General features: G+C 44.3%; 1 protein-coding gene across 6 annotated transcripts in view; it reads right to left on the minus strand.

Annotated features, from left to right (window-relative positions):
- EPN2 (epsin 2) overlaps positions 1-12,085 on the minus strand; it is a 79,974-nt gene that overhangs the window by 25,400 nt on the left and 42,489 nt on the right. For 5 of the 6 annotated variants that reach the window (XM_011359048.2, XM_011359044.2, XM_011359047.2 and 2 more), the window contains one exon: positions 148-260. In XM_011359048.2, coding sequence (XP_011357350.1) covers positions 148-171 — 24 coding nt within the window. In that variant the 5' untranslated portion in view covers positions 172-260. Of the gene's footprint in view, positions 1-147; positions 261-463; positions 535-12,085 lie in introns of those variants that run through there. The other variant, XM_011359046.2, reaches the window with a different exon arrangement.

Below are 12,085 nucleotides of genomic sequence, written 5' to 3' on the forward strand. Positions count from 1 at the left end.
ATGTCTGCAAAATTTCTGAGAAGCACTTTTGACTGGTTTGCACCTTAGCAATGACTTCCCTGAAAACCTTTTCTAAATATAACTTTACACAAGACCCCCCCGTGACTGGGGGCAGTAGGTAACAAGAACCCCTGCCTGGGCACCGACCTGCTCAGCTACTTCTCTGCTCATGGCAAGCGCCAGCTGCAGCTGTAGCTCCTCTTCTCCGCTAGTTTGGGGGCGGGCCTGCTCCAGTTCAGAGGACACCCGAGGGGAAGTGGCTGTAGGGGTAAGGAATAGTCACCATATGAAAAGGACAGGTTCAAGCTCAGTAGTTACCCAGTCAAACCACACCCCATTTCCATCTCACACCCACAAAGTCTGGCAATAACCCAACAAATGGAGGTTGAAAGGTTTACGAATATTTCAAGGTTAAAATCAAGTAACGTCAAATGTGGTTTCACAACTGCTACATGGCACTGACCAAGAAAAGATGCCATCAGGTGCATGCCTCACGAGGATTAGAACCTCAGTCTTCATTGCAGAGTTGCACTGCTTCAAAGAGAAAAACTCATTTTAAAAAAGATCAAGTAGATCTTGAAAAGCTGGATCAAAAAACATCATTCAAACAAATGCAGGGCACCTATGGACCAAGAACTCCACTCAAGACTCCTCCAGAATTTAAGAATCTCACTTTGTATCTCATGGCAATAAGCAGCATAGAAAACGAAGCCCACGTGTTTCTGCAGTAACCCTGAAAATTTTTGTTTTTTAAGTAAAAATGTGCATTGACTTGTGGGAAAAAAATTTTTTTTTTTTTTTTTTTTTTTTGCTCTAAGTAGTTAGCTCATTTTAACACTTACACGCAGCTCCTGAAAAAACAGCTTTTACTGAAGGGATGAGATGTGAATTCCTAGCTGATGTAAAGAACCCCAGAGAAAGGTGTGATTACAAACACAATGTAAGCTAGGCTGGGCCTAGCATGTGAAAAATGCTGGGGCTTACAGGCCATCAGAATGGTCACACCTCAGGGAGTCTAGGTGCCTCTAGAAATCAGATGTAAAGCTTTGGGAGCATGTGCCTCAGTGTGTGCTCTTACTCCAGAAGAAGGTCCATAGCTTCTCTGAAATTCTCAAAGCAAGTCCTGCCAAGAGAAAGAGGTGTGGAATCACTGTCACAGATGGTTCCACACTCCGTCCTCCTCTGGGCCTTTGTGCATGCTATTCCCTCAGCCCACCCAACTCTTCCTCAGTTCTCAGAGCTCAGCTTCCCCACTCCTGGTCCTCCAGGAACACCCTCCCTGCTAGGGCTGGGTCAGCATTCTCCTCTCTCTCATAGCACTCACTCCCATTCTGCAATTTGGTAGGTCATGCCAGAAAGTACACTCCTTGGGGAAGGCCCAGGCCTGTCTTCTTACCATTATATCCACCTCCAAAGTTTGACAGAGCAGCTGGCAAATACCTGTTGAATGGATGGATGCATGCATGCATGTACAGATGGATGGACAGACAGATGGAGAATTCAATTTCATAGCTGATGAGCAGTTGTTTGAAACGTTCTAATTGTGTATTAGTTTGCTTCCTTCTTGCATTAGGTCCCTTCTAGCAAACCCAACCATCAGGACTCAACCAAATTCTGCTTCTGCCTAACTCTCCAAACTTAACTTTCTTCTTAGGATCTACCTGTTTCAGAGAAAGTAAAAGGTGGAGAATGATTCCTGACAGATGAGGTTTCTAGATGGCTGGGTTCTGGCTGCAGTGACTAAAACAAGAGAAGAGGACTAGACACAGTTAGGGTCATGGAGAACCAGGCAAGGCTGCAAGGAGCTGCTCTGGGCAGAGGGCTGGGGCAGTGCAAGGAAGGAGACTATAAACAGCATTGCTCTGCCATACAGTTTTTAAAAAACATAAAACATACAGAAGCAAGATTTCATTTGGAACATTTGGTGGTATGAAACACAGTGTGTTTGCTATGATTTACTGTCAACCAAAAAACCATCTCCACTCCCCCTCAAAAAAAGCCAGCAACCAACTGCCCATTTACTCTGTTACATGAAAGTGGAAAAAAAAAAACAAAAACAAAAAACAAAAAACACTGCCGTTATAAAAAAAAACACAAACAAAGCTAGATGGTAATAAAATATTCTCAAATCCATCTTAGTAATTTGATTTCTTAATAATATACCAAAATAAAAGTACATTTTTTTATTGGTTTTGTTCCCAAACATCACCTATGCCCATCATAGTACTTAGTTTTGGGTCTTCTTGTGCTCTAGAAGCAAAGACATCACTACCCAGGTTGATGGAAACAAAGGAAGCCGGATGGTTCTGGAAAATGTTTCTGGGCAGTTCTCGGGGACTCTCCTCAACTGAATGCGGCTCTACTGCCCGGATCATTAACTACTCAGGCCACCTGTCTTAGCCTCTTTCCTAATAAAGAATCTGAGGCTTGCTTCACACAAAACCCTCAGTTTATAACAAACACAGCACATCTGATATCCTTCATTTACTACCAAATGGAAATCATGAGAGAATAAAGGAGACTTCATATCCTACCCTACACGCCAAAAAGTGCTCTGAAAAATGAGCCCGTCTTGGCAGGTTAGGCTGCTACTTAGCTGCACTGCCACAGAGCATGATTCAAACAGGCCAGGGATGAATGGGACAAGACTCTGAACAGGAACCTTCTGGAGAAATGAGGCCTCCCTTGTCCTCTGGGCCTTTCAGTATATCTGCAAGGCCAGACTGGCTTCATGCAAATGTACATGTTTATATCTACCATAACTGATGCTGTTAGAAAAATGCACAAGCACATGTGGAAACAGCTTACCACATCAATGTGGAAATTAAAGACAACGGGTATTCCCCTAAATGCTGTGGTTTTTAAAAACAGATGTACAGCTCTCAGTTCTGCAGACAGCAGAATACACAGCCACTAGCCCTGAATATCAGCTGAGCACACAGAGGTCTCAGCTGTGAAGGAGGATTCCAGTAGATATGTTCTTGCATTAGTGACAGCATCTCAGCCCCATAAAAGGTCTTTTGTATCCATGCACATGACAGTGAACACAGACATAGTTATGAGATGGGCCTGAATGGACCCTTCTCACCACCTGACTGTTGCCCCGGCCCTGCTCTGAGGATCTGAAAGTCCGCAACTCACAGGGACCCATAGGAAAAGCAAGTGCCCTAGAGAGAGCCCACTTCTGGGTCAGCTGGCTGCTTTCTTACCCAGCCACCCTCTGGAGGGAAGAACTGGAATTGTTAGTATAAGCTAATCACTAAAGGAGCATCAAGTGCATCATCACTCCTCTCCTATCGCTAAGACACCCTTTTGCATATGAGTGCCACCTAGAAGAGCTCAAAGTCTTCACTTGCTGAGGCAGAGAATTATAAACACAGGTAGGGTCATTTTTACCCTTTCCCATCTCCTGAGAAAGCCTGAGGGGAGAAGTTGAATAGAAAGCCTGTAAAAGCCCAGCATTTTCCTCAAAATAGAGGCTAAGTGGAAGACTTCCCAGTGCAAGCAGGCAAGGGCCTCGTGCATTCACTCTACTCCTCCTGCTCCAGGGACCACCTGGGTCAAGCCTGCATGCCTACACCCTTTGCTACAGGAAGGTCCCTGTTTCCCAAATGTACTCCCACAACAATGACTGAAAGATTTCCTAACAAAGATAATTCAGATGGCCAATTTGGGGTAATTTTAAAAGAAGCAAAGCAGTCAAGGTAATAGAAAAACAGGAAATTGCTGTTTCTCATCAGCTAAGTTTTGTAATTTTCCTAGAAAGTACTTAAGTAGCTTCTGCAATCACATATGCTGATTAAAGGGAACAGACTGTGAGATACAACCCTACTGGCAAATGGCTCAGTGAGATGACCAGCATGACTTCTGGTAAAGCAATCTGGGCCTGGGCCTCATGTAGGGCGAGGGTCTCATCTCCATGTGTCCCCAGCTAATGCTGGGTACACAGGCACATCTGACGTCTTAGCAAAACTGCAAGGTTGCCACACTTTGGGGACCTAAGAAGACCCCATCTCAGTTCAAACACTGCTATCACCACTTATAACACTGTGCCCATCAGCTGACAGGGATACGAGGGTTCAAATCCTGTCACTACTATTCACTAGCAGTGAGACCACATGCAAATGACCTCTCTGGGCTCCTGCTTCCACATCTATGAAATGGAGACTAATGGGACTTGTGGAAGGGTCAGGAGTACCTAAGACACAGCTGGCTCTTCCCTGAGCATATGCTTTGCCCCAGGTCACTGCTCTTTGCTCCATCCCATGACCACCAGACCACCTGGGGGCGAGAGCTCTGTCTAGCACTCTCACTCTCCATCGCACAGTAGAAACCATAAATGGGTAGCCAGTGGTGACTAAGGCCTTCATGGGGACAGGACTGTGACTCCAACTAGGCTGTGGTCCTTTGAGGGAGGGGCTGGGGAGCTGCTGAGTCCAGGGTCAGCGTCTGCCTCTGGTGACCAGTTCCCCAGTCCAGCTAAGTTTCTTCCTCATTACTGAACTTCAGTGATAGGCTTACTGGGTCTTTCTCAATGTAGCAACATGTTCCTGGAGTTCCCTGGGTCATTTCCTGAGTCAGTACCCTTGGCCACTGAGGATACTCCCATCCAGTAGCCTGGCCTGAGCTGAGGCTTCTAAATCCACTCCCCATGGGAGCCCCTCCAGGACCTTCACTTTACCACTTTAATAGGGAGGAGCAAGATAGACTGCTTTTAGTTGAATGAGACAAATTATGAGAAAATAAACTCAGATTACCCCAGGTAAAACTAAAAGAGAAAAAAGATAAAAATACATGGTGGAAAAGCCAAAAAGGTACAAGAAGTGTACCAAAGTACCATCCATCACAGCCAGATCACTCTCAGGCTGCAAGGTGGCGTGGGGGGTGACTTAACAAGAGAGGAACAAACCATATGCACCTGGTGCTGCGGCCAACACCTGCTTGTTATGTGACATCACCCCACCACCCATGATGATCCTGGCAACACCTGACCTGATTCCAAACCAGACTCTAGATCTGATTCCCAGTGCACTAAAGTATAGGGCGAGGAATGAGCCAAACACTGCACAAGGCAGTGCACAAACACAGACCGAGAGATGCTATAGGACAACTGGCCTGGTCTCTTGTATATTAGAGTCATGAGAAAATGAGAATTCGCTGCAAGACTAAAGGGACAGGACAACCAGATGCAACATGTGGTTCTGGGGTGGTCTCAGTTTAGACAGATCAGGTGGAAGACACTTTGAGGATAACTGGCAACTGGCAACACTGAATATAAACTGCGTATTAGATTATATTGGTATGATCGTTTTGTTAGGTGTGATGATGGCTTCGTCACTCATTTTTTAGGAAGAGATGCATACTGCAGTACTGATGTGTAGAATGTGATGATGCCCATAAGAAGTGAGAGCCACTCATCTCCTCATTCATCTCCCAAGAGGAAACAGCTGTTGTCATTTTTTTTGTGATTCCACCCAGAAAAAAATTTTTAATGCATACTCCATGTATAGATGTGTATGGGTACTCTTTTCTGGAAATTACCCACAAGGAACCATGTCCATTCTTTGTTGTGTGTTGCCTTGTGTGTGCACCTGGCACATGACATTGTACACTTACTAGTATCTCAATGAACCCTCAGTCTAGGAGGAGGTACTGTCCCGGCCACGCACAACTTAAAGACAATGGTGAAGGGTTAGAGGTGAAGTGACTTGCCCAAGGTCACCTAGCCAGTGAGAGACAAAGTCTGACCCTGAAGGTCTTGCTCTTTATTATCGACCCTTTTCATAGAGGAGGTAAGTAGGGCCCAGCAAGGTTAAATGACTCACAACTGGCCGAAGAACTCAAAGCCAAGTTTTAGAGCCAAATCTCATGCTTGCTCCCAGTACCCTAACAAGACTCTGAAATCCTCTGTCTTTACACTTGTACACACCATGCCCAGCACTCTTCTAGGCCTAAGGAAAGTCCCTGTTCTCCTAGGGCATGTGTTCTAGTAAGGAGAGACAATGCATACGTAAATAAAGGAGGGAAGGGAAAAGGGAGTGCCAAGGCAGAGGAGAGCTTACTCTGTGTTTGGAGGTCAAGGAAAGCCTTTCCGATATGAGATACTGGAGCAGAGACCTGGGGCAGGGCAGTGAAGAGGCCAGGTAGAGAGCAGGTGGGAGCTTCACTCACGGGGTTGAGAGCTTTGAGGCTGGTATAGGTAGAGGGTGCCCAAAGGGTCATGATAGAAGAGTCATGGCAATTCCAGGGGTCCTTTCAGGGGCATCAGGAAGGTCTAAGCAGATCAGTGATGAAATCTGACTGATCAGGGGAACAATGGAGGGAGCTTGGGCCAGGATGGTAGCTTTGAAGGAGATGAGAAATGGCCAGGTTCTGGATTAACTGAGGTTCTATTATACCTAGAAACATTCCTGGCCCAAGGCCTGGCTCACACTGACCTCAGCAGCATGACCTCACCCTTCCCCTACTACCAGAGTGCAGCATGTGAGCGCTTTCTTCTGACCACGGTTTGTAGCAGAATTGGGTCCTCCAAAACGACGCTGAAGTCCTGACCCTCAGTACCTCAGAATGTGACGTTATTTGGAAATAAGGTTGTTGAAGATGTAATTAGTTAACATAAGGTCATACTGAAGCAGTGTGGGCCCTTAATCCAATATGACTGGTGTCCTTACAGGAAGAGACATAGGCACGGATACATAAGGGGATAATGCATGTGATCATGAGGGCAGGGATTAGAGAGCTGCAGCTGCTGGCCAAGGAACATCAATAATTATTGGCTACCACCAGAAGCTAGAAAAAGGCAAGGAAGGATTCTCTCGTACAGGTTTCAGAGGGAGTGTGATATTGGATACCCTGTATTGGATTTCTCGCCTCCAGAAGGGTGACACAATCCATTCTGTTGTTTTAAGCCACCAGGTGTGTGGTACTTTGTTGCAGCAGCCCTAGGAAGCTACCAGGTCAGTCTTTCCCAGTGCACATCTCAGTGCCCTCCCACCACCTCCCTACCCATACCAAAGTGGGTATCCCCTTCATCCACAGAATGGAACCACCCTCCTCGGATCTTGACTCTTTATTCCCCAAAGCTGATCACCTGCCCCAGCCCTGCTCACCAGCCCACCCTCTCCCTGGGCACCTGCCTCGCTGGCCTCCACTCAGTGCCTAGAATCCTCCAGCTCCTTCCCACCTCTGGACTGTGCATTCTCCCTCCATTCCTCATACTGGAAAGAGAAACCTGTCCTCATTTGTGTCAGCTCCAAAGCTGCCTTTTGTAGCACAACTTCCCCAACAGTGCCATCGGGATGCTCCACCAGCAGCGTTCTTATCAGCTTCTTTCACCACAGATACCCCCGCCCCACCCCGGGGCACCAAGATCAATCCAGGTGTTCTAGGAGCACACAGTGGGCATCTGCTAAGTGAGCCCTCGGGGCCCCTCATCTTCATCGCTCACAATCAGTACTGATGCATTCTACACTGTTGACCTGTTTGCAGTCCAGCCATCTCCCCAACCCGTGGCCAAAATCTCTACACAGACAGGGGCCATGTCAGCTTTGTTCTAGGCATAGAGCAGAAATTCAAACACTAGTTAGTTCATTTTCAAGTTTCGCTTCCAGTGAAAACAGTGGCTGTGATTTCTAAGGGTGCACCTCACACACTTGTTCCCACTACCTTGAGATATTGGTGCTGTCACCTCACTTACAGACACAGAAGCTGAAACCCAGGGAGGAAGGAGGTAGAGCCAGAACAATGGCCATGTTCCTGCTGGGAATGGGGTTGGAGACTGAAATGGGGGAGGGTGGAGCAGAAACAAAAGGTAGTCCTTTTATTCCTCTGCGTGATTCAAAGCCTAGCCTCTGTCTGAAAGAAAAGAACAAGTTTGTGCTGTTCTCTTTGGGCTACAGATTAAGCCTTCTCCATTACAAGATCACCAGCGTGTATAGTGGGGAAGGGAGGGCTTTTCCAAAACATTAAACAACTTTTTCTCATTACTGTTTTCCCAGGGTTCCTGTTGCTTCATCCACAGTGCTAGTTGCTCTTTGGGTGGAGCACTAGCACAAGGGTCCTCATAGCTGAGAGCCACCCACAGCTCTGCAGGCAGGGTCAGAGGAGGGAGGAGGGGACTCTGAACACCAGCACGCAAACTTGTGAGCAGGCACAGGACAGGGCGGGGTACGAACTTCAACAAAGACATAAATTATCTCTTTTTTAACTCAATCTAACTTAAAGAAGTTAAATGCCTAGACAGTTTCTTAGAGTAATACTTATAAACAAGAAACTCACTTTTAAAATTAGTGTACTGATAGTAATTTACATTTATTAAATTAGTAATGATCTTTAAAAAAAAAAATTACAGTACCCATTTTGGGCTCAGGGCTATTAACTGAGCCCTCATCCAAAGTTGGGGGCACTGCAAATGAGCACAATTTGTTTAGAAAGCATTTGCAATCTTTCAAGAGACAGAAAGATGTTCATGCACTTTTCCCACTAATCTTACTTCTGGGAATTCTACATTGAAGGCATAATCTAAAGAATCCTTAGAAAAGCAAGCTTTCTGCACAAAGACATTTACCACAGCATTATTTACACCAGTGAGAACCTGAAAACAACTCTGATCAGACTAATGATAATGAATGATCCATTTATAGAGCATTTCTTTTGTGCAAGGCAGTATGTGCAGTGCATGTATTAGCATATGTAATTTACACCATAACCCAAGAGGAAGTACTATCCTGACCGTCATTTCGGAGATTAAAAAACTTAAACTTGCAGAAGTTGGTAAAATACCCAAGATTTAACCTTTAAAACCAAGTGTTTTTAACTGTGAAACAACATGGAAAATGCACACAGAAAGTTAGGCAAAAAAAAAAAAAAAAAAATCAGTCTGCATAATTATATTATTTCTCATGGGAATCCGGTGGTAAGTAGACAGCTAAAGGGCAACCTCTGCAGCCAATGCAATGTACACTTGGGCCTGCATTCACCCTGTCCCACAGTGCTTAGGGTTAGAGCAGCTCAATAGTCATGGAAGCTCTAAACCGCCTGCCCAGCCCCCTTCCAGGCACTATATACTTGAAGCACCATCAGTGTCTGCCTCTCCTAAACTGCAAGCCCATCTGGGCAAAACCTCAACAACCCCTCACTGCTCAGTGCCATCCCTGGCACATGGAGACTTAAAAAATAAACTAACATTTTGAAAAATGTGCTTTGAAATTGTCATGTGGTTATGAATGACACTTGTACAATATTGTTCTGGTATCTGCATAACATAAAACATTAAATTCATTCTGTTTTCATAGAATACTAGTCAAACCTGTGTGATTCAGATCTGTCAGTACAGCTACCTTTGGTGGATGTGGGTCCTTATGTGGTGTATAATTCCTCTCCAGATTATGAACCTACTTGCTTCGCTCACAGACCAATGGCCGTAGCAAAACCTCACAACAGGGGGTTCCAGACTGCCCATGCTCACAGTCCAGGCAGCCAGGACTCTGGCAGTGAAAATGGCTGGTCTATTTGGTATGAACATAAGGAGTCACTGACAGTCAAATATCAAGTAAGAATGAGTTAGGATCCTCCACCCAGTGGAATGCTGAGTATAACTGTTCAAAAGTTTACAAGATTGTGGATCAAGGAGAAAATGCTTACTATGCAGGGATGCAAAGTTGCATTTACAATGTAACTGCAACCCTGAAAAAGAAAATGTTTAAAATTATTTTTCAGAAGGAAATATACTAACATGTGAACAACAGTTGTCTTCATGCAACAAGATTATGAGCTATTTCTTTCCTTCTCCTTTTTGCATTTTCTACACTATCATGAATGGACATGCATTACTTTTATTACGAAAAAACTAGCAGATTTTCTTATTTCATGTCCAACCACACTTACCAGTTAGAACTAGAGAAGTGGGCCATCATAAACTCGTCTGAAGGGTGTTGGTTATTCTGCTGACAGGACTAAGCTTTCCACTAGCAGTCAGCAGGAGACTAATTCAATTGGCAACATCAAATTCCAGCTGCTGAAAGTCAGAATATCACTTGCTGACAATAACTTTCTCAAAGGGCACTGCTACTGGTTATCAATCACCAATTGAAGGGAAAGGGGAGGAAGAAGCTTTCAACTGAACAAAACCTTACACTGAGTTGACTACTAGAGCAGAGGTGCTCAACTCCAGGTGTGCACTGCAATCGCCGAAAGCTTTAACCCACTGTGATGCCTGGGACTATCCCAGAGGTTTTGACTTGATTGGTTAGATATGCGACTCAGGTTTTAAGACATTTAAAAGCTTCTGGGCAGCCAGCTTCAGAGGGGGTGGCTTAGGGAAAAGGGAAAAGAAAGCTGGCAAATGAGGAACAGCATTTAATTACTAAACAATAGCTAGCACCTATGAATCCTACTGTTGCTAAACTCAAGAAATGAAACAGATATGTAAAATGTTTCTATATTGCTGGAAAAGCCCACGAAATATATTTTCCAAAGACTAATATTCATGCTTGGGCAGACATCTACCGAGATGAGCATATCACATGAAAACACACAACCCTCCCATAAGGTTTATTTAGCATTCATTCATTCAATAGTGTTTACTGAACACCTCTCCTGGGTCAGGAACTGTGCACTGAGCACAAACAAGGCTCCTGCTCTTACAGTGTGTTTTAGTGCAGTGAGACAGAAAATAAAGTAACGGATAATTTCAGATAGTGAAAACAACTCTGAAGGGAAAAAAAAACAAAAAACAGAATAACATGACACATAGAGATTATATGTAAATCATATGCTCTATACTCCCACACAGAGAAATCTATCTTTAGATCTTCCCTCTTATTTTTATTTAATTTTTAAATGCCCCCTTGAATTTGACTATTTGAAATTAGCCACTAAACAGCTATGAACCAGACACTGTCACAGCTTTGTGAATGTGTAATGGAATCTGACTCAAACTCCCCTTTTCTCTTTTTCATACTCCACTCTTGACGTTTATAAAAAATAATTTACCTCCACTACAAAGGATGCTTTAAAGACAAATGCATAGATATAAATATTGTATTCATAACTCCAATTTTCTATATATGGTACATCAATCACTTAATAAATAATGATCAAAATTGCCCCAATCAGCAATTTTGATAGCTGTGCTTCAGTTTTATACCATACTATCTGACAATCAGAGGAGCCCCTTAAGATCTGGGTCCTCATTAAGAAACAGTTTACATAGGTATTCCTGTCCTTAAAAATCATAAAAGGGAAAAAAGCATTACATAAGATGGTATACACAATCATAAAACTGCATTAGGTGTACATTGTATATTTAAACATTTTGTAAAACAATTTAGAAACTACTTTTTTATATAAAGGTAGAAGAAAGAGAACCAGAGTTGTAGAAAATCTGGATTCAAATTCTGCCTTCACCACTGATAAGTGAGTGGATTCGGGTGAGTCCATCTCAGAGTCCTTATTAACAACACCTGTCCTGCCCACCTCCTCCGGCAAGTATAAGCAGAGAGACCCCCTCACAAGGGAAAGCAGACAAGGGGCAATCTTTACACCTCCTCTCATGGACAACTGCCAACTTGAGCAGGTCAGCCATTCGGCAGCCTCACAGCAGCACATTCAGATCCCACTGAAGACCCGTGCCCTTGTGGCAAGAACGAGCATCTTTTATGTTTGACCTTTGGACAGATATGTCAATAAAACTGCTACCTCCAAGTATCTGTTGGCATCACCTACCAGCTTCCTCTGTGATTCTATTTTCCACATGAAGAGATTAACTCTCTCCAGAGTAAGCTAATGCTGATAGTCCAGCAACCATCTCTACTGCTAGGACTGAGTACCTGTCAAAGATTCAGGGGTCCCATGACTTATAGAACACATTTGTTCCAGCAAAATGGGATATCAAATGAATCCCATCTCCCACCAAATTTCTAGTCTACCCTTCTCGGAAAATCAATCTGCTGAGATGCAGCCCAAAGCCAGGTGTTCCTGAGGGCTGGCTGTATCTAGCCTTTCCAGACACCAAGGAATCACCTGGCTGGCAGCTACCGCATTTCAGCCCTGGGTGTGCCCTCCTGACCCTGTTCCTGCATAGTGT

This window comes from Pteropus vampyrus, unplaced genomic scaffold, assembly GCF_000151845.1.
Source record: "Pteropus vampyrus isolate Shadow unplaced genomic scaffold, Pvam_2.0 Scaffold44, whole genome shotgun sequence".
Lineage (NCBI taxonomy): Eukaryota > Metazoa > Chordata > Mammalia > Chiroptera > Pteropodidae > Pteropus > Pteropus vampyrus.